Here is a 23,285-nt window from a genome sequence, read left to right on the forward strand (position 1 = left end):
TTGCTATTTTAGTGATGTGTGGCCTTTTATTCTGTAATTTCTCTTCTAAATAAAATATTGAACATCCAATAAACACAAAACCTGCCTCATTTGAAAAGAAATTTCAGAATTCCAATTAGTGGTTGCCTCTAGAGTGCTTTTGTACTTTAATATTTGTCACTAGTGTCAAATAGCTACTCTGTTACCAAGATGGCTCCTTCGTAAACCCAGTAGCTACTCAGTGTTATTTGTACTGAGCAAAGCAATGCTTATTAGCATAATACTTCCCATTATTGATTAATACAGTAATGATACATTTGGCATTGTGGTAGCCATTTATATAACAAATAGGGTAATGATTGTTTGCAATATCTTGAAACAAATATCCTTAGCAGAGTCTTACCAAATTTTTTTCCTATGGTAAAAGTAATAGATGTTTATGATAATCCAGGGTGGTTGAATCCTTAGAGACTTTGACCACAAACCTTAGAGATAATTGAGTCTTGAGTCCCCAAGCTGTATAATGTTATATGTTTTAAATTAGTTATTGTTTGTCTTAAATTCAGTAAACTGCATTTAAAAAGTCTTTGTTATAAACTATTTGAGCTTCAAGAAAGGTGCTGTTTAAGAAAGGATTTCTAATAATTATATTTTTTAAAAAAAACATGCTAAGTAAAAATACTTCTATGTTCTCTGATCCCGGAGCTTTATCCACTAAGAATTATAGACAAGTAACCATAGGGGGAAAAAATAGTAATTTCTTTAAGTAGTATTCAGTTTTGGTCATCAAAGAAGCAATTCCATGCTAAACATTATTTATAAGCCTTTAAAAAAAAACTTCGTTAGCTGTTTTTACAATAGAACAGATATATGAAGGAGTTGAAGTGAGAGATGACAATCAGCTAGATTTTATTTTCAGAATATAACATTTAGAAAATGATCAAACAGCATTAATTGTACCTCATCTGCCTTTGCATCTGAATAGTACACTAATCAAATGATCCTTTCATTACATTTTTAATAGTTGTGCAACCTTTAGTTTTTACTTTGAACAACTGTTTTCCTAAAAGTCAACTATTTAATTTCTTACTGCCAAATTGATAATAGTTAGGTTTGAGCTTACAGTTTACCTCAAAGTATGTTTGATTTAATATCCTCTTAAAGATATTTAAATTAGTTTGTTTTTATTGCTTGATTGGCAATATATGAGAAATTTTTTCATGATTATTTCATGTGAATTTTCTCTAGGTAAACCATCTGCCACAGAAATTGACACTGCAGAGAGATTAACGTTAAAGAGCTTGTAGAGAAGCTACTAGGTTGCTTTAAAACATTTTTAAGTTACTCTATAGGTAGTGAGTTCATAGAGCATTGTAGTTTCTAAGTTTCTTAATCAGATCCCTCACAGAAGTTTCAAAGAATTTGTCTTATAAATCCATCTTTGCACAAGTATAATATTGATTCATATTGGCTTTGCCTAATGGCCTTTGATTCTGTACTCAGTGGAAGATAGGAAACTGAAAAGTAAAAATTTCTTAATATTGGGAACGGGAACACACTGGGCTTCTCATGTTTTCAGTAGTAGTAATTACTGACAGTTCTAATTTGTTTTCAGGTTAGTGTGTGGAACAAATTAGTATGGTTTTAGTAGTTGATTTTGCTTTACTCTGGGTGGCAGTTTTTTTCATCACACTTTGAACCTTTGTGGAATTTGAAAATTTCCATCAGCAAGGTTGGAGAAGGGAGTTGTTGAGGGGTTTTGTTTGTTTTTATGTACTGGGGGGAGTGGTGGGATTGATTTGTGTGTCTGCCCCACCCCCCTTTTTCAAGCAAATTCCTATGTTTACCAAAAGCACATGCTGTATATTTTGTTCCCCCTTTGTGTGTTTATAGTATTTTGAAGGATAAATAAATTGGGTATTTGTATGTGGGGATATTAAAAGTTATGGCTGCTCTCTTTACGGAAGGGAAAAACAAATGAAGTTAATGCACTTCTTTTCGTAGCTCAGAAGTCACTGTGATGTATATTTTTTTAATGAAATTTAGGAATAAAGCTGTTGTTGCAATTGTATAATTAGTATCAAAATGCTGCTTCTCTTATCATTAGTAACTGTTAAACTTTTCTGCAAACTGCGTTTTACAGAATTGAAACGCTGAAACTATCAACTTTTATAGTTAAACATTGTATAGAATAAACTATACTATCATAAACAGTTCGTTTTTGTATTTTTTAAATCATTGTATTAGCTTATTTGGCCTTTATTTTTATTAAAAGCTAAATAATGAAGATAAATCAATTAAAATGATACTTTTATTTTACCCATGGGGATACAGAAATTGTATTAGGAAAAAACTGAGCAAAGAGTTTAACAATGCTGAACTTCTTTTAAGAATTTAGCCAGCAGTGACAATTTCCAGGTTTAGGAATAAGTTCTAGTGTAATTGTTCAGTCATAGTGCTTCACATTGCAAGGTGTCTTTTGCCTCAGCAGACTTTTAAGGTTATACACGGAATTTGCATTACTGTCAACTGGAATGCTACTATTTGCTTTTTAATTCCTCCAAATTTCTCAGCAGCAGGAACACTATTATATTCTGTGCCTGCCAGCTTTAATATAACACTTACCATTGTAAAGCCATATAAATGTTAATTGAGTTTGTAAAACAGATTGTCTAGTTTTTGGTTTCTTGTTTATTTTTGGTTTTATTTAAATTAGTCATATTTAGGGAAAATGAACCTAGTTAACTTGAGAGTCACTGAAAATATATATGCTTAAGTAAAAACGTTCTCACCATTCAGTAGTTTTTATGTGTTAGCAGGTGAATATTATTAAACTCTCAAATTCTGGAGTGTTTTTAAATGTTTTATTAAGCCAGGAGAATATGTAAAATGTGAGTGCTTCATATGGACTGTGCAAATTTGTTATTAAAATACTTTTAGTTTCAATGTGCTTTTTCTATTTTCATTGCTTTCTAGGTTTCTTTCCTAAACATATTTCCTAACCTAGTACTATGTTTCTTTTTTAAGCGCGGATTCATAATTTTTACACCTCCCCCACCCCACCAAGTCCTCTCAATACCCAAAATGTCCTAGTTCCAGTTTACATCTTTGCCACAAATTTTAGCTATGGTTTCTTTTATCATGTTAGCAGATCAGAGCAGTTGTGTACTAATAGATGCAGGTTGTATAATATTATGAATATACTTAATGCCACTGAATATTCTTAAATGGCTAAAATTATACATTCGGTTGTGTATGTGTTTTATCAAAATAAAAAATGGAATCTGACTTAATCTTGAATGGGGAAGAATCAGATCAGACATAATTGTACTTAGATGAAAAGCAGCTTTATTAACAAATTATAAGCATATAATTCACTTGAATTTGTAGCTCATAATATTAGCTATGACTCAGTCTGCTTAAAAATAAACTTTTTTCTACCATGTAAAACCTAGCCTTCCCTTAGACTTTTGAAAATTATTATATTTTGATCCCTGAGAGGTATAAAAAGGGAGCTGGACTCCAGTGATATCATTTGCCTGATAGCTGGGTCTTAATACACCTCTGTCCACAAAAACTGGTCCACGACCACCTCCAGGTCCTTCCTGTACAGCTTTTACAAGAGGATAAATATATTTGTTTGTTGATTCAGACTCAGATTCAATTACTTTTCTGGCATAATCCTGAAATTCCTTCTGCTTTCCAGCCACAAGAGCTTCAGTAAGTCTGCAGTACTCTAATTCTGCTTGTTTTGCTTGCAGTGCATTAAATTTATTTTTGGCCTATTTGGGAAGGAAAGAAAAAATATACTTTGTATTAGTAAAAAAAAAATCAATTTTCTAAATATATATAGCATTTGAAGTTGTAGATAGAGCTTTCTAATATTTGACAAGCTTTCTAATATTTGATATTTGACAAGTCCTGACTTAACAACTATATAATTTATTTCATAAATTCTCCCATGCTTCTCACAATAGTATCATGTTCAAAGTAGTGGCTCAGTATTATGTGATGGTACATCTTCAAACAATGCAGCATGAAATTAAGATTAAAAATCAAATAACCAAGTTTAAAATCCTGTTTCTACCATTTAGAAGATGTGTACTTTGACAAGTATAGAAGACATATCACTTGCTGTCCCTATCCATCCACTATTCTGAAGGAATGCACCCAAACCCAGTGTCCCAAATCAGCCAGATATACCATGTGACTCAGCCACATAAGATTAAGTCAGCAATGAATATCTGAATTAAGTGGTTAAACCAGTTACATTCTCTTTCCTCAGAATTTGAAGTTGGAACAAGTGACATTTATCAATGTTGGAGCTAGGTAGAATAAGCAATCTACCTACCAAAAGCCAGTTTACTAACATTTCATCATTGTTTTAACTTTATAATTTACAAAACCATTGTTCTTTTAACTGCTTATATGAGGTGACTAATGGGTTTTTAAAGATTTCTATAAAGTTTTGTTTGACACCTTTTTATTGTGTCTTCTCAGAAGCATTTTAAGAAATGCTGAGTTTATCAAAAATTAAGATTTTGTCTACTTATGAATATAGTATTCATGAAAATATATTTCAAACTCAGTAACCAACACTTCAGCATAAAACAGTAGCTTAAACCTGATAGATCTACCAGGAATTGAAATTTGTGAGGAAATAAAACAACCATATGAATACAAAATACCAAATTTTTGTTACTGAGTGCTACGTTTCAAAACAGGCTTTCATGCTATTTGTTGAATAGGGGATAGGATACTGGAAGTTTAAAAAAATAGAAAATGACATTCAATAACATTAGGAAAGAATCAGAAAAGACTAAGAACTATCTCATCAATGATAAAATGCTGTAATTTGGGATCTTAACAAGGAGCAGTTGGGATATACTGTATTGGTTTGGTAGCAGTTTTGTAGAAAGATATTGAGGGAACGGAGAAATATTTGAAGTACAGAAAAGAGAATGGAAGGAAAGGTAACTATAATGGAATACATGACTGGTACCTTAAACTTTATATGCATTAAGCATAAATATGGATTTGTAAAGAAAATACTGATTTAAAATCCTAAAAATTATAACACATGGGGGTAAAGTAACAAATACCTTTGGAGGATGCTAGAGAGAGAGCTAATTATTTTGAAAACTCGAAAATACAGTTAAAGAATCAAATATCCTGTCTTTTAAAATTGTACTTCAGAGAAACTGCTGATCATGAAAATTTCTTTGAAAACTTCAGCAAATCAATGAGAAGGAAGCAGAAAATACATTTTTCCACCTGATGATTTAAATCTAGGTAACAATCATCAAAGGCTGTTTGTATCACAGAAAGACAACAGTCATTACATGCCTTCTAATGGAAATACACAACACCAGTTATGAGGAGTTTTCACCAAAAAGTTGAACCTGAATCTGACCTAAAGTAGATTTTACATGAAATGTGAGGAACAATACTACCCTGCAGGGATCCAATCAGCAAAATGCAGACTATAATAATTCCAAAAGATAAGAAACCCTGTTCCTTCAACAAATAAATTGCAAGATAAACATAATGGAGACAAGGAGGGAGAACCTAAGATAAAAACAGAGGATGGGGGTGGAGGAGGAGTTATAGGTTAAAAGAAACTTGAAAGACATATCAATCAACCAAATAGAATATATGGGCCCTGTTTCATCCTCAAACAAAAACTCTAAAAAATATTCATGAGACAATCTGGGGGAAATTTAAATGCTGAATGTTAATTGTTTTATATTTTTGAATGTTAATTTTTTTAGGTGTTTTAACAGAATTGTGATTATGTTAATTTCTAAAGAGTCCCTGAGCTTTAGAGATAAGATACTGAAACATACATTGATAAAATGATATGATATCTGGAATTTGCTTCAAAATAATATGGCAGATCCTACTTCTGATAATGGCCGCATGAGGAGGTTGGCCAATTATTCTCCACAGAAAACAAGTTTATTATTAAAAATTATTAAAATCAACCATTTCAGAGCACTGGTAAGTGACCATGTACAGGCAACTACTTGAGAAGTGTTTTTTCATGAAAAACTGCTACTAAATCAGAAGGTAAGAACTGCAAGTTTCTGGCATTCTTTGGAGGGCATTGCTATCCCTCCAGCTCAGGAGGTGAAAACTTGCAATTTAACTGGACAATGATGTCAGATTCTATTTGGGTTGAGTGGCAAAGCAGCTAGAAATTGAAGGGGGAGATTCTGGAATGACACAGAGAAGAGTTGAAATGATAAACTCTACAGACATCCCTGACTAATTGATAAAACACATTCACACAGGATACCTCAGGAGCCTGGCAAAAAAAGCCTGGGAGAAATTAGGAATTTAGTGTTCTTTGGACTACCGCCCTCAACCTGCCCACAGCTTGCATAGCAGGGGTAGGAGTAAAAAAATTACTGGCTGAAGGTGTCTGAACATAAACTCTACCCATATTATTGGATGACTGTCAACACCAGTACAGTGAGGAACCCTAGGAGTCGAGGCTTTAAAAAATAAAAGTGAGCAAAGACATCAGAGGCTACCTTCTGTGGTGAAAACAGATTTCATAGCTTGCGTCCAGGAAAAGCAGTTGCCTACTAAAAAAGCAACAACTCATAACAAAATGGAATCTACAACATATTCTATAAAATGTCAAGTTTTCAACCAAAAATTACTAGACCTGCAAAGAAATAGAAACGTGTTACATTATTCTCAGGAAACAGAAACTAACTTTGAATGAAACTGTGTATTGACTTTAGCAATTAGATTTCAAAGCAGTTATTATGAATATATCCAGTGAATTAAAGGAAATATGCTCAGAATGAGTGAACTGGGAATCAGAGAAATAGAAACAATATAAAAAATATTAAAAAGAACCAAATGAAAACTGTAGAGTTGAAAGTTCAATAATTGAAAATTTCACTAGATAAGCTCAACATCAGAATCAGTGAATCTGAAGGTAGGTCAATAGAAACTGTCCCATCTGAGGAACAAAGAGAAAAATATTGGCTAAAAGTGATCAGAATTATCAGAGGTTTCTGGTATAATATCAGATGTCTCTGTGTATGTGCAGATTGGGTCCCTGAAGAAAAAAGGATAAAGAAGCAGGAAAAATATTTGAAGAAATAACAGAAAATTCCCCACGTTTGGTGATATTAACTAGCACATCCAAGAGGCACCACAAATCCCAAATAGAAAAAACTCAAAAAAAATGCATCATAGTCAATCTGCAGGAAGCCAAAAATGAAGAAAAAACTTCATTTTCAAGAGAAAAATGACACATCACATATAGGGGACAAACAATGATTGACAGCAGATTTCTAGTCATAAACAGTGAAGGCCAGAAGACACTGGAACAAACATTCTAAAGGCTGAGAATAATGATATCCAATAATTTCATATCCAATGAAAAGGCAAGATAAAGACATCTCCAGAAAAACATTAACTCAAAGAATTTATTGCTAGCCCACCTGTGCTATAAAATGTGCTAAAGGAAGTCTTCAGACTGAATAAGCATATGAAAAGAGGCTCAACATCACTAATCATGAGGGAAATGCAAATGAAAACCACAATGAGATACCATTTCAAATCCATTATGATAAGCAACAACAAACACAGAAAATGTTGAGAATTTGGAGAAACTGGAACCCTTGAACATTGCTGCTCAGAGTGTTAAATGGTACAGTTGCTGTAGAAAACATTATGGTGGTTCTGAAGAAAATTAAACATATAATTACCATATGATCCAGCAATTCCACTTATGGGTATATAAGCAAAAGAATTGAAAACAGGGACTCAAACAGATATCTTATGCCAATGTGCAGGAGCATTATTTGCAATAGCCAAAAAATGGGAACAACCCAAATATCTATTGATGGATGTATGGATAAACAAAATGTGGTATATATGTACAATGGAATATTATTCAGCATTAATAAGGAATGAAACTCTGACACATGCAGCAACATGAATGAACCTTGAAGACATAAGCTCAGTGAAATAAGACAGGCAAAAAAGGACAAATATTGTATGATTCCACTAATATGTGGTACCTGGAATAAGCAAATTCACAGAGACAAAAAGGAGAACACTGGTTACCAGGAACTGGGAGGAAGGGGAAGAGAGAGTTACTGTTTAATGGGTACAGAGTTTCAGAGTAGGGTGATGAAAAAGTTTTGAAGATGGACAGGTTGACAGTTGCACCTCAGTGTAAATGTGCTTAATGCCCTTGGACTGTATAATTAAAAATAGAATCAGCGGTCCCCAACCTTTTTGTCACCAGGGACCGGTTTTGTGGTAGACAATTTTTCCAAGGATGGGAGGGGGAGGTATGGTTCAGGCAGTAATGCAAGCCATGATTCAGGTGGTAATGCAAGCAATGGGGAGCGATGGGGAGTGGCAAATGAAGCTTTGCTCGCTCGCACACTGCTCACCTCCTGCTATGCAGCCCGGTTCCTAACATGCCACGGACCGCTACCAGTCTGCGGCCCAGGAATTGGGGACCCCTGGTTAGAATGATAAATTTTATGTTATGTATATTTCACATTAAACAAATAAATTAAGGTCTTCCCTGGTGGCACAGTGGTTGAGAGGTCCGCCTGCCAATGCAGGGGACACGGGTTCATGCCCCAGTCCGGGAAAATCCCACATGCCGCGGAGCGGCTGGGCCCATGAGCTATGGCCGCTGAGCCTGTGCGTCCGGAGCCTGTGCTCTGCAATGGGAGAGGCCACAACAGCGAGATGCCCACGTACCACAAAAAAAAAAAAAAAAAAAAAAAAAAAAAAAAGTTAAAACTCAACAATTAGAAAGAAACCCAGGGCTTCCCTGGTGGTGCAGTGGTTAAGAATCTGCCTGCCAATGCAGGGGACACGGGTTCAATCCCTGGTCCGGGAAGATCCCACATGCCATGGAGCAACTAAGCCCATGTGCCACAACTACTGAGCCTGCGCTCTAGAGCCCACAAGCCACAACTACTGAGCCTGCATGCCACAACTACTGAAGCCCACGCACCTAGAGCCCATGCTCTGCAACAAGAGAAGCCACCACAATGAGAAGCCCATGCACTGCAACGAAGAGTAGCCCCCGCTTGCCACAACTAGAGAAAGCCCGCATGCAGCAATGAAGACCCAACGCAGCCAAAAATAAAACAAAATAAATTTAAAAAGAGAAAAGAAAGCAACCCAACTAAAAAATTTGCAAAAGATTTAAACTTCACAAGGCACACAAATGACTAAAAAGTACATGAAAAGATGTTCAATATCTTTAGTCATTAGGGAAATGCAAAATAACAGCATGAGATAACACTATACTAGAATAGTTAAAAATTAAAGGATGGCAATAACAAGTGTTAGCAAGGATGTAGGGCAACTTGTCCTTGCACTCATTGCTGGTAGGAACGGAAAATGGTACAGCTATTCTGGAAAAACAGTTTTTAGACACAAATGATTGGATGCCAGGTCCTCCACACATGTTCTAAAATCTCTGGGACCCCCACTCACCTCAAATATGAAAGTGATCCCAATCAACATATTCTCTGGGTAGTGGTTTTAAAGAGGGGGAAAGAGTAAAGGAAGCATCACGGCCTGCCATTTGCATTTGTATTTTCTTTCATATTTATCAAAACACAGTAGAAACTAAAGAAGGATAAATAGTTGTGCAAAAGACATAAACCTAGTGTGAGAACTTCAATACACATAAAAACAAAAACTAACTCTTCACATTTTTAATACATTTTATTTTCATAACCATAATGACCATCTGATCTTACTTGATAAAGGAAACTGCTTTGGGAAACAGAAAACTATCATGAACTCTATATTACATATTTATTGCTAAAAGAAGTATAAACATTTAGGAATAATTACCATTTGCTGAATATGGGCATCTTGAACTTCTCGACATTCTTTATCAGCTTTCCGTTTTTTCTCCTTTTCACACTCCCAGAAAATCTGGTCCGCTTTCAGGATAGCTAGCAATTGTTCTTTAGCCTCTATTTTTCTTTGTCTTTCTTCTTCCTCTTTATTTTTTATCTAGATGATAAAAGGCAAAGGAAAAAATTAAAACCACTTTTAGCAACCAACAGCCTTCAATAAGGCACAAAAGTTAGAAAGCTCTTAGCAGAAAGTCAGCCAGGAGAAATGCAAGGGCAGAAAATTGGACACACATGGACTGATGCCCACGTGGCCAGTTTACTTTGATTTTGTTCTATTTCCTTAATATCAAGAAACAATAAAAACGTAAGTAGAATGATACTGGTTTTAAAAAAAATACAGGAACAGAAAAGACCATCTCAGGGTAGGGAAATATTTGTAAGGTAAAAAACTAATTGCTACAATGTTTATAAAGTATCCAATTTATATCTCTTGACAGTCAGTCATGTAGGAGATAAATTCTGAAGGATTAAGATATACAGAAATGCAATGGGGTAATTTTTACTTGATTTGTCTTAAAAACATTCAAACGAAAGGTATATTAAATGAATAACTTTTTGCACTTCAGATGGTTCTGAAACAGAAGAGATTATTATTACTTTGCATCTATAAAGATCTTATTTGTAATTGTCTACCATGTCATCTTCTGTTAGAAAGTAAACATGGTCTGATTTCAAGACTATAGGAAGATAATTTATACATTGTTTTTCAAATCTGCTAGTTTTTGTCAGGGAGGCAGAGGGAGTATATTAGGAGGGAGTAAGGAGAAACTACAGTGTAAAGGGCTCAAATTTGTTTTTTGATTTTTATTTCTCATCATTAAATTGCTTACCACAAGAGCTCTATGTTCTGCAATTGCTTTTAGTTCTGCTTTGTTTTTTTCATACTTTTCTCTTTCTCTTTTTTCCCATTCGGCCTCAGCTTCTGCAATATCTCTAGCAATAATCAAATCTTCATTGTTAAATTTCTCTTTCATTAATTTACTCAGGAAGTTATTTATTCTTTCTCTCCGTTCCTCCATTAGCCTATAACAAAATAACCATCACTTGTCAAGTCTTCATGAATGGATTTTTTATGGAGCCAATATACTTTACTTAGAGAGTCAGATATTTTATAGTCTTTTACAAGACTGAAAGGGAGCCCCATTGCTCCTTTCATATATTAAGTGGAAATTATTTTTAATACTTTATTTTATACTTTATTTTTAGAATAAAGTCTATTCTAAAAATCCAAAGGGAAAAATGCATATAGTATGATCTTGTGTATGTGTGTGTATAGGAAATAAAGTGTAAAATTCTCCACATGAAAAATATTTTAAAATACTTTATTAGACTATCCTACTTGCTCTAATATTGAACACATAGATTATAAAAATAAGTCAAAGGCCTTTCTTTAAATGTAACCTCAAAAACAGAAAAAGCTATCAAAATCCTGAATAAATTCATCCTTACTATGCCCTGTCTGCAATTTATTCATAGCACTTTATTGACTTCATCTGTTTATATGAAGATAAATAACTCTCCTTTTACACTGTGAGATTTCCAAGGTCAGAGACAGGGTAAGTCCTCTCTCTAGTCCAGGGCCAAGCATGGTGCCTGGCACATCATCGACAATAACTACATACTTGTTAAAGGAATGGGGGCATTTTCATTAAGGAAATTGGGCAAAATATACTTTTAAATTTAGTTGTGACATATTCACTGATTATTGAGTGAATTTGCAAAGCGACATGGGAGAAACAATGAGAAAGGACACAGCACATGCCCCAGGGGAATGACAATCTAAAGTGGAGAAAAGACAATTATGTAAATAACTATGCAGGCAAAAGTGATAAATGCCATGAGAAAGCTAGAAAATGATGTGGGCATGACATTTCATCTAGGCTTTCAAAAACAATATTTTAAACACTTTGATTACCTACTATGTGCCAGGGACTATTCTAGGTACTGGGACATAACAGTAAACAAAAACATTAAAAATCTCTACTTTCATGGAGCTTTCACAATAGTTGGGGTAGAGAGACAGCAAACAAAATAAATAATTAAAATAGTGCTGTATCATGCAACAAAGAAAAAGAAAGCAGTTAAAGTGATGAGCAATGTGGGGTGTGGGCTTGTAATTTTAAATAACATAGGGATGGCCGGAATGAGAAGGCAATATTTGAGTAATGATCTGAAAGAGTTAAAGGAGGTGAGCATTCCCCAAAGAGGGTACAGGAGAAGTCCAGTGTGAGTGACAAAGAGGGAAAGAAGGAGAGAACAGTAACAGATGAGGTTTGAGAGAGGAGGCTGGGGTCAGCTGGGAATTAGGATGGATGTAGAGCCTTATGGGCCATAGTCAAGACTCTAAGTGATATAAAGCCATCAGAGGGTTTTGCACAAGTGAAAAGCATTGCCTAGACAAAAACACGATGTACTGTAAGTCTCTTACCTCACCTCACCCCAAACTGCTCACTAAGGTAAGAAATGACCTCTAAATCTGATGGGTGCTTCATTTTTAAAATCTCATTTAACCCCTCTAGTGATCTAACACTGATGACTGCTCTCTTCTTACTGAGTCTCCACCCCCGCTCTCTTGCTGTTTCTCTGCTTTTCCTCCATTCTCTGGGAACTATTCCTTGGTCTTCATATTACCTTCATTCTCCATTTGACATTTAACTATGGATTTCCCTAAGGACTATGTCACCTTCATTTCTTACCTACTCCCCCAGGTGAGCTCACCTGTATCCACAGTTCCAATTCCCACTTGTACATCAATGGCTCACGAAGCCATCTCCAGCTCATACCCCTCTCCTAAAGCAGAGATTTTCAGTATTTCCAACCACCTACCACACAGATGTCATCAATATTCCAAGGGAACCCCAATTCACGTGCTCCAAGCTGAAATCACCATGTCACTAAACGCCCTGACATAACTAATGAGACCTTTTTCCTAGAGACTACTCTCATATCACAACTTCTGATTTAGAATAAAATAATTTCAGACAGTACTTTATTAATCACAAAAATTATTTTAGAAGCTGACCTGTGTGTTTCAGCTTCTTTTTCTTTCCCCATTTGTGTAAGACGTTTTTTTGCTTTGATAAATTTTCTAATCTTTTCATCTTCTTCCTCTTGCTGCTGCCGTTCTACAGCTTTGATGGTATTTTTGTCATTCAGATGTTCCTTGGAGGAAAAAATTGTGTATTATCCTATCACAAAGAAAAGTATCTTTCAACATAGAGATATCTAATACGATATCAAATGTCAAATGGTCACAGCTTCTAATACACTTATTTCTCTCTTGGAAGTTTATCCCAAGGAGATAATCAGAGGTGAACATTACGTTTTATGTACCTACCATGCACTTCACCTCAAAGTTATTTATAATAGTGAAAATTGGAAACAACCTCTAAATAGTCAATAATGGAGAAACGGTTAAATAAATTACACTCTCAAAGACATGGGAAGATACAAATAACATAATCAGTAAGTAGGAGAAAAAAGCAGAATATAAAACACTACCATGGAGTATTTTAGTTTTGCAAATATATATAAATACAAGTTTATAATGAATGTATAACTGGAAGAAATGTATCAAATGTTAACAGTAGTTATCTCTAGGGTATGAGATTATAGGTGACTTTCACATCTTAATTTTCTGTATTTCTTTTCAAATATCTCATTTCTTTACAAATATGAATTTAAAATAATTCTATAATCAGATAAAATACAGTAAATATGTATACATTCATTTAATGTTTGAATAGTTAATATGTCATATGCTACACAAATTTACAATATTTTAAAAACACACAGTGTAAAGCGGCCTTCCTACCACATCCCCCATCTGCCTATTCCTAATTCCACCCACCAGACTCAATTACCGTGAAACTACTTTCTTGTCCAGGCTCTCTTTTTGTGCATATACAAAAAATTATACAGATGTATATTCTAATTTAAAAATGTTTAATAGGTCAGTTTTTTAACAAAGAATAAAAATCTGTTCATATCAGCATATTTTTTTAAATTAGAGCATCACTTCAGAAGTCCAATATAAATTAGAGGGGTTCTAAAGTTCTACAACCTGACCTGCATTAGCCATCATAAAAATAGGTGTCTTTGAACACAACAGCCTGGATACATAGATGTATCAGTGCTTTCTGTTACTGCAAGTAGAAATCAATTCAAGGTAAAAGTTATTAGGTATAATATTTAATATTCCACTACATTTATAACTCAGGGTCTACTATGTACCTACTACTCTTAAGTACTCTTTTATTTTATGGGGTATTACTTTTCAAAGCTGTAATCTGGTTACAAGATATATTAGTTGACATGAAAAGGTAATGAAAATATCAAACTCTTAAAAGTGATGGTTTTGAATTATTATTATTATTATTATTTTTTTTTGGTACGCGGGCCTCTCACTGTTGTGGCCTCTCCCGTTGCGGAGCACAGGCTCTGGACGCACAGGCTCAGCGGCCATAGCTCACGGGCCCAGCCGCTCCGCGGCATGTGGGATCCTCCCGGACGGGGGCACGAACCCGTGTCCCCTGCATTGGCAGACGGACTCTCAACCACTGCGCCACCAGGGAAGCCCAAAAAACTTTATTTTACTGTTTTTTTCTAAGGTTATTGTAAATGTTCATACAGATATTTTATAATAAGAAAAGCCCAGAGTTAACACAAAGTTAATCTTGATTTTTAAAAATTGAAAGCCTCAGCTCAAGGGCATATGGCTAGTAAGTAGCAGAGTTAGCATACAAAACAAGGTCTGTCCTATTCCAAAGTGACTTGGAAAGATAAAAAATATTATATCCATGAACCAAGAATAAGATTTTCTGCAAAAGGAATAATAATATTACAAGTAAAACTCTTAAAAATTAAAATTTTGATAGCTAAAATTAAAAATTCAATAGAAGATTTAGAAGACAAAGTTGAGAATAACTCTCAAAGTCAAACAAAACCCAAAAATGACAGGAACAATTAATTGCCCACCCAAGAGTCTTTCTTCTCTTCTGCATTAGTAGCAGGATCCAGATTTTGTTCAGAGTGGCAATATGCTCACCTAGAAGACTATATTTCCAAGCTTTCTTTTCAGCTAGGTGTCACTAAATTACAACCAATGAGATTTAATGGAAATTGTTAAGTGGGAATTCTGAAAAAGTTCCTTAAAAGGAGGACAGATAGTTAGGAAATCCTTTTTTGTCCTTCATCCTTTCTCCTTCTTGCTGCCTGGAATGTGGCCAGGAGCTCCAGCAGCTATTCAAGGCCATGAGGCAATCCTGAGGACAGAAGCCACCTATGTTCCAAGAATAGCAAAGCAAAAAAAGAAAAGCTGTCTCATTCCCCCTTGATTCTGGAGGTACCATATCAGCCTTGGCATGACCACCTCTGCACTTCAGATAAAGGTACTGTTGCAATTTATTTTGTAAGTTTTTACATTCTTTATTTTGGGTTTTCTGTTATACACTTTTGAGTCTTACCCTAACTAATAATATGAGAAAATATTTTTTTAAATTACAGCATCACTTCAGAAAGTCCAATATAAATCAGAGGGGTTCTAGAATGGAAGAAACAAAATAGAAAGGGACAAAATTATACAAGAAATAAAACAAGAAAACTTGATGCATTTATGGGTTGAAGCATCAACTGAGTGCTCAGCAAAATGAAAAACACCTAAACAAGGTATGCCCCTGTTAAATCTTAGAGCTGCAGAGATAAAGACCCTCAGAGCTTTCAGAGAAAGAGAGACAAGGGAAGTAAAAACAAAACACACCAGATCACATACATAGAATGAAGACCATAAATGGCATAATACTTTTCCATAGCAATACTGAAAGCTAGAATATTATGAAAACATAAATACAAACCTCTGAATTCTGAACCCAGAATTCTACATCCAAACTATAAAGCAGGCATTACTTTATTATTTTTTATAAATTTATTTAGTTACTTTTGGCTGCATTGGGTCTTTGTTGCTGCACGCAGGCTTTCCTCTAGTTGCAGCGAGCAGGGGCTACCCTTTGTTGTGGCACATGGGCTTCTCATTGCAGTGGCTTCTCTTGTTGCAGAGCACAGGCTCTAGGTGTGTGGGCTTCAGTAGTTGTGGCACACATACTCAGTAGTTGTGGCTCGTGGGCTCTAGAGCGCAGGCTCAGCAGTTGTGGCACACGGGCTTAGTTGCTCCGCGGCATGTGGGATCTTCCCAGACTAGGGCTCAAACCCGTGTCCCTGCATTGGCAGGCGGATTCTTAACCACTGTGCCACCAGGGAAGTCCCTAAAATACATAGATTATTTAGAATATAATTTTCCAAGAAGCAGAAGGAGTGAAGCAATGACTGCTACTCTTCTTTTAAGCATTTTGGTGATGTTTGATGTTTTAAATCTGTGTATATGTTACTTAAGAATAAAAAATAACTTTAAAGAAATGAATATAAAAAATTACAAAATAACTTGCAACTACCATAAAATAATTATTACCATTTGTTCAGCATATATTAATAGTGCAGGAGATACCAAACACGTATCACCCCATTCATTGCTCATAACAACTCTCATTTTTAGGATAACAAAATTCATTTTTAAAAAGTCTCATTCTCTTAATTCTTGTTCATGAATGAGAGCACATCCAAATGAAATAACAGCAAATATAGCTCCCCCCAAAGTACACTTAAAAACCCAACTTAATAGCAAACTTGTTTTCTATACCACTATTATTTATTAAAAAAATATTAAAAATTTGGCATTGGACTTTGTAATTTTTTGAAGAGATACATTTTTGAAGTATTTTCAACTTACAAAAAATAGTCTCCTGCTTTCATTGATCGCTTCTTTTTTCTTTCCTCTCTCTTTTTTCATTTCTATTTCATATAATGAATTCTGTCGCTTTATTTCCTCAGCATCCTTTTCTTCCTCTTTTCTCCTTCTCTCTTCTTCCTCTTCATGTTCCTTTATTCTGAAGAAAAAAAACATAATTATAACTGAGAGTGACGCAGAAAAATAGAATATATTTTAAAGAAATGAATTAGAGTCTTACCTGGGATGATTTGAAGCTGTAAAGGAGAAGTTGTGGATTTCTTTGGGGACAACAGATAGGTAAAGAGCAGCGATTAAAACCAAATCCAGGGCTTCCCTGGTGGCGCAGTGGTAGAGAGTCTGCCTGCCGATGCAGGGGACGTGGGTTCGTGCCCCGGTCCGGGAGGATCCCACGTGCCGCGGAGCGGCTGGGCCTGTGAGCCATGGCCTCTGGGCCTGCGCGTCCAGAGCCTGTGCTCCGCAATGGGAGGGGCCACAGCAGTGATAGGCCCGTGTACCGCAAAAAAAAAAAAAAAAAAAAAAAACCAAATCCAGGGACTTCTCTGGTGGTCCACTGGGTAAGAGTCTGCGCTCCCAGTGCAGGAGGCCTGGGTTCTGGGAACTAGAGCCCACATGCATGCCACAAATAAGAGGTCCGCATGCCGCAACTAAAGATCCTGCGTGCCACAACTAAGACCTGGCACAGCCTAAATAAATAAATAAATAAATAAATTTTTTTTTTTAAAAAAAGGACATAGGAACCAATTGCAATGTATGAACCTTACTTGGAATCTGATTCAAACAAATAAATTGTAGAAAAAAATTTTTTTAAATACAAAAACAAATACAATCTTGGTTAACCCAGGATTGCCAATATCTTCCTTTCTTCAAAATTTGTTTCATTCCTCAACAAAATTAAGTCCTACAGTAGATTCAAATGTTCCTTTCCTTTAGAAAGAACCAGTTAGCTGAATGACAGACACTATGCTGAAATGGTGACATTATTTTACAGAAAAGTCCCTAATCCCTACTGCTTTTCAATTTCAGCACTAGAAGATGCTATCTAAGCTATGGATCTAGCCTCTCAGGAGATGGGGTTTAATGGAAGAAGGGCAACAACTTCCTTACCCAGCTGGCCACTTCGGTTGTTATCCTTTCTCTAGCCAACATTGACTAACTACTGATGCCTTCTGAGTGGTTAGCCATTAAATGCTGGTTGTCTCACAGGGCTTATGAGTGAGTTCTTCAGAGATCCCTGAGCAGTGTCCTCACTGCAGAGCTCTGATTTGCATTTAGCTCCACCTCTACCTCTACAACCCCCACCCCCCCACCCCACCACCATCACAACCAGGAGCATCCACCATCAGTAGTTTATTGCGGACTCTCTGCGACCACATCTGGCAGTCAATCCTCAGCATACTAGCAAAACAGCTCAAGCCCCCTGGTATCTTTGTCTATGTGCCCACGCATCCTGTTCAGCCAATCAACACGTGTGCAGGCTGCTCCACTGGTGCTCTCTATCAGTTGTCTCCAGTTCTTTTTCTTCCTGAACAGGTGGGTACAGAGTGGGTAAACAACCCACTTAAATAGACAAAAAGACTGAGGAGTAAACCTTTCTTTCATATGCACCCAATCATAACATTTTTTTCTTGGTTTCAGGGAGGGGGAAAATTCCCTCCCCTGTGCCACGGGGGACTTTACAGTTAAGTGAGCCAGTAAGTTCACTTTGGTATTATTAAGCCAGTTCAGAACAGGTGAGTAAGCAGCCACTTAGAGTCACAGTCACTCTCTTTAGGAAGAGCTAAGAAAAAGTCACTGTTGGCCACAGCTAAATCAACTTTATGATTGCCCTAAAAATACTAGGTTTTCAAATTTTGATTTATTTGTTTAGTTTGTTAGAACTATTTAATAGTATACCAATCTCTTAGAAGCAAATTCACGTCAATAATCAAGATTTAAAGGACATTATAAAAAGAGATGTATCTAATTTTGAGAAAGTTTTTGAAGTTTTAAAAATTGCTACTTTAAAGGAAAACAAGATATAAAACATCTGCAATTTTAACATTCCTTAGCAAATCTGGAAATCACTAACATTATACCTATACATGTATTGGACAATTCATTGTTTTAGCCAAAAGAAATTTACCTATTCTGAGAGTGAATAAGAAAAAAATGTCTCTAGTGTCAGTGAAGAGATAATATTGACAAGGATTTATATAACTATTAAATAAAGACTGTCAATAAAGACTTTTACCTTAGTTTGGGTAGACTACTCAACTATCTGCCATAGGTTTAGCTTAATGCAAAATCAACATTTTGAAGGAAATCCAAGATCCTCTAGTTCAGGGAAGAAATACATAACATTTATATCTTTACTTCCAACACCCATGACCATAGCAGACATCAATAATCAATGCAAAACAAAAATCAATGCAAAAATCTTGGTCCTGCTCAGCCCAATGAACTGGCAGCCTCTGCCAAACCATCAGAGCAGAATTTGTCATGAAACCTCTTTGCTACCCCTAATTTACATTCTGAAGCCCCCAAATCTGTACTGATCTAGCCCAGATCTGACTTGACTTTATATAGATGTTACATAGAACTCCTATAAAAGTGGAAGGGACCCCTACCCAAAATGTGGTTCAGATGACCCTCCACACACCAAGAGAATTTGAGAGAAAATATTATCACATAAGGGACACCCAACAGAGCTGTGTAGGCATAAGTAGGTCTGGATTGACTTGGGCAAAGCAGAGGAAGTGAGTTTGGGTCTTTATTGTGACTAAGGGGTGAAACTGGGGAAAAGCTCCTGTGCACAGGAGATTTAAATTTCCTACTGGCAACGAAGGAAGAGGCAAGCCCAGGGGTCCTCTTATTAGCCTGTCCAGATGTGAGGCCAAAGGGGAAGGAAGGGTGGGGCCTAACAAGAAGTCAGCAGCTCAACATCAAAAATGAGGTCTCTGGGGCTTCCCTGGTGGTGCAGTGGTTGAGAGTCTGCCTGCCGATGCAGGGGACACGGGTTCGTGCTCCGGTCAGGGAAGATCCCACATGCCGCGGAACGACTGGGCCCGTGAGCCATGGCCGCTGACCCTGCGCGTCCAGAGCCTGTGCTCCGCAACGAGAGAGGCCACAACAGTGAGAGGCCCACGTACCGCAAAAAAAAAAAAAAAAAAATGAGGTCTCTGGGGCTTCCCTGGTGGCAAAGTGGTTGGGAATCTGCCTGCCAACGCAGGGGACAGGAGTTCGAGCCCTGATCTGGGAAGATCCCACATGCCGCGGAGCAACTAAGCCCGTGCGCCACAACTACTGAGCCTGCGTTCTAGAGCCTGTGAGCCACAACTACTGAGCCTGCACGCCTAGAGCCCGTGCTCCACAGCAAGAGAAGCCACTGCAATGAGAAGCCCGCGCACCGCAACAAAGAGTAGCCCCCGCTCACCGCAACTAGAGAAAGCCAGTGAGCAGCAACGAAGACCCAATGCAGCCAAAAATATAAATAAAAAATAAATTTATTTATTTAAAAAAAATGAGGTCTCTATTACAATAGACATGCTTGATTCTTGAAGAGACAACCCAAGAGGCATCCCCATCTGACTATTTTATTATATAGGTACATTCACTATGTCTAAAAGAAAATTCATCCTCCTCCTCTTCTAAACAGATCCTTTTGGTCTCTTGTCCTTATTGTGGTGAACAGTACCAACTTCTTTTCTGTTGCCTGTTCTAGAGACTTAAGGATCACACTTAACTCTTCTGTAATCTTGAGACCTCTCATTCATTTATTTAACAACTATTTATTGAATTTCTACTACAATCATGAAACAGACAAACGTGGTTCCTGACCTCAAGAAGCTTACATTCCAGTGGGAAGACAGGCAAAAACAAGCAAACAAAAGCAAGTAAATAGAAAAATAATGTAATTACAAATCCAGGTAAGTCTTGTAAAGAAAGTAACAGAACAAGGGACTTCCCTGGTGGTCCAGTGGTAAAGAATCATCCTCCTTCCAATACAGGGGATGCGGGTTCGATCCCTGGTAGGGGAACTAAGGTCCCACACGCCACGGGGCAACTAAGCCCACGTGCCACAACTACTGAGCTCACACGCCTCAACAAGAGAGCCTGCATGGCACAAACTACAAAGCCTACCTGCTCTGGAACCCATGCGCCACAACTAGAGAGAGAAAACCTGCACGCCTTAACTAGGGAGAAACCCACGTGCTGCAACAAAGAGCCCATGCGCCACAACAAACGATCCCGTGAGCCACAACTAAGACCTGATGCAGCCAAAAAAATAAAGAAAATAAATAAATTTTAAATATATATATATACATAAAAGAAAATAACAGGACAAGAAAAAGAATAACAATTGAGTTATTTATTTTACGTAGCAGAGAGAGCTGTTTGGACAGAGCTGTTCCCTAAGACAAAGAAGACCTCTTTGAGCTGGTGAGAAGCCCACAGATGAAGAACGGGAAGGTAAAATTCCAGACAGAAGAAAAAGCATGTGAAAAGGCCATGTGGCGAGCAATGATCTGACAGGAGCCTGAGGCCTGGAAGATCAGGGTAATGGAGGTATAATAACTAAGGAGAAAGAGTGGTGGGAAAGGAGTTTGAGAAGTAGATGAGGCCCTTTGACACAAGGCCTTGCCAGAGATAGTCGAGTTTCCATTTTATCTTAAATGAATGGAAAGTCACTGAAATGTTTTAGGTAGGAGAATCATAAGATCAATTTTCATTTTAATAAAATCTCTCTGGATGATGAAAAGAGAAGGGATTAGGAAGAGAGAATAGGAGGCCAGTTAAGAGGTTGAGGCAATAATCCATGGGATATGAGGGTGGCTTGGACTAAGATGACAGCAATAAATTCAAGATTTGTTTTGGAGAAAAAAATCAACATGAATTGCTGATAGATTTGACTTGGGAAATAAAGGAAAATAAAGATGGATTCCTAGGTTTCTGGTTTGAACAACTGACTGGTAAGGATACCACTAGGAAGTCCACTGTGGGTGTGGAGAATCAATAATTCCGTGTTAGATATTTTAAGTCTGAGGTACGTAAGAGATATCCAAATGGAGATGTCTTAAAGGTGGTGAGATATGTGAAACTGGGACTTAAGGGAGAGTCTGGACTAGAGTGACAGATTTGGAAGTTACAAGATTTAGGATGGCTTTTAATCAGTAGGAATAAATAAGATCACTTAAGCCCTCTTCTCTTATCCAGGAGAAAGTGATGCAAGCTGTCCTATGATGATTTTTCCTTTTCTTGGGAAGCTGATGAGATTAACAGTAACTGAGTTGTTCTTAAGCAAGGTCTATGGGCCTCTTCCTAGAGAAGGGCTTACCTATCAATAGAAGGAAATAGAATTATTCCTTGTCTATACTCTTAAGTGTCTTTTCAATAATTATGTTTAAGGCTGTTGGTCAAAATCCCTCTTTGGGGGGATTTTGGTGTCACTAGAGTCCCTTATTTGCCCTATCCTCATCATGCCCAGGCAGACTCTTATACTGCTCAAAGACCACCAATCTCCAGGCCTGCAGCCTAGAGATTGGTTAAGAAGCATGTGAAAAATCTCACTTTCAGGTACAGGGCCTGCAGCTGTACCGGGTGTTTTAGTCATCTATTGCTGAGTAACTAATTACCCCTAAATTTAGTGGCTTAAAACAATAAACATTTATTATCTCATACCATTTCTGAGATTCAGGAAGCTGAGAGTGGCCTAGCTGGGTTGTCCTCAAGAGATTACAGTCAAGATGTTGGAGCTGTAATCATCTGAAGGCTTGACAGAGTCTGGAGAACCAATTTTCACATATCCATTGGTAGGAGGCCTCAGCTCCTTGCCACATGGACCTCTCCACAGAGCTTCCTGAGTATCTTACAACATGGCAGTTAGCTTCCTCAGAATAAGCAATCCAAGAGAGATGCCAAGGAGAAAGCCACAATGCCTTTTATATCCTAATCTCAGGATGTCACACACCATTACTTCTACCTCATTTTATTCTTTGGAAATGAGTTACTATGTACGGCCCACACTCAAGAGGGAAAGGTATTAGGCTCTACCCTCTGAAGGGAGGAATATCAAATCTGTGTGGATATATTTTAAATCACCACCAGATGACACCTGGGTAGCACTTGGTAATACAATTAGTAGAGCATTCAAAAGAGTCTTGCCTCTTGGAACCTGCAATTCCCATTTCTTAGGGATTAAAAGAATTAAAGTTTGGTCTCTGCTCAAAGAGGAGAGTCATCCCAAATTTTGGGAGACCTTAAGACACATGGCCTACAAGGCACATCATGATCTGGCCCTTGCCTGTCTCTCCGATCTCATCTTTAACATTGCCCTCTTAGTCCTCTATATTACAGCCATCTTGTAGTTATTCAAATCCACCATATTCTGTCTCACCTGTGGGCCTTCACCCATGTTATTTCCTCCTCTGCTTAAAATAATTTTACATCCCTTACTCTTTGCATGGCTTATTCCTACTCTTCTTCAGAATTAAGTACAGGAGCTGATCTCTTCTGAAAAGCCTTCTCTAGACTGAATCAGTTGTCCATTTTATATTCTTCCATACACTCTGTATATATATTTCCCAAAATATTTACTATCA

General features: G+C 36.9%; 1 protein-coding gene across 2 annotated transcripts in view; it reads right to left on the reverse strand.

Annotated features, from left to right (window-relative positions):
• Positions 1 to 3,262: 3,262 nt before the first annotated feature.
• Positions 3,263 to 23,285, reverse strand: part of CFAP210 (cilia and flagella associated protein 210) — a 99,956-nt gene continuing 79,933 nt past the window's right edge. For both annotated transcript variants that reach the window (XM_082630617.1, XM_082630616.1), the window contains 5 exons: positions 16,687 to 16,843; positions 12,928 to 13,067; positions 10,736 to 10,928; positions 9,838 to 10,002; positions 3,263 to 3,761 (listed from right to left, as the gene is read on the reverse strand). In XM_082630617.1, coding sequence (XP_082486743.1) covers positions 3,417 to 3,761; positions 9,838 to 10,002; positions 10,736 to 10,928; positions 12,928 to 13,067; positions 16,687 to 16,843 — 1,000 coding nt within the window. In that variant the 3' untranslated portion in view covers positions 3,263 to 3,416. The remainder of the gene's footprint in view (positions 3,762 to 9,837; positions 10,003 to 10,735; positions 10,929 to 12,927; positions 13,068 to 16,686; positions 16,844 to 23,285) is intronic.

The sequence above is a fragment of the Mesoplodon mirus genome (assembly GCF_964341445.2).
Source record: "Mesoplodon mirus genome assembly, chromosome: 8".
NCBI classification, from domain to species: domain Eukaryota; kingdom Metazoa; phylum Chordata; class Mammalia; order Artiodactyla; family Ziphiidae; genus Mesoplodon; species Mesoplodon mirus.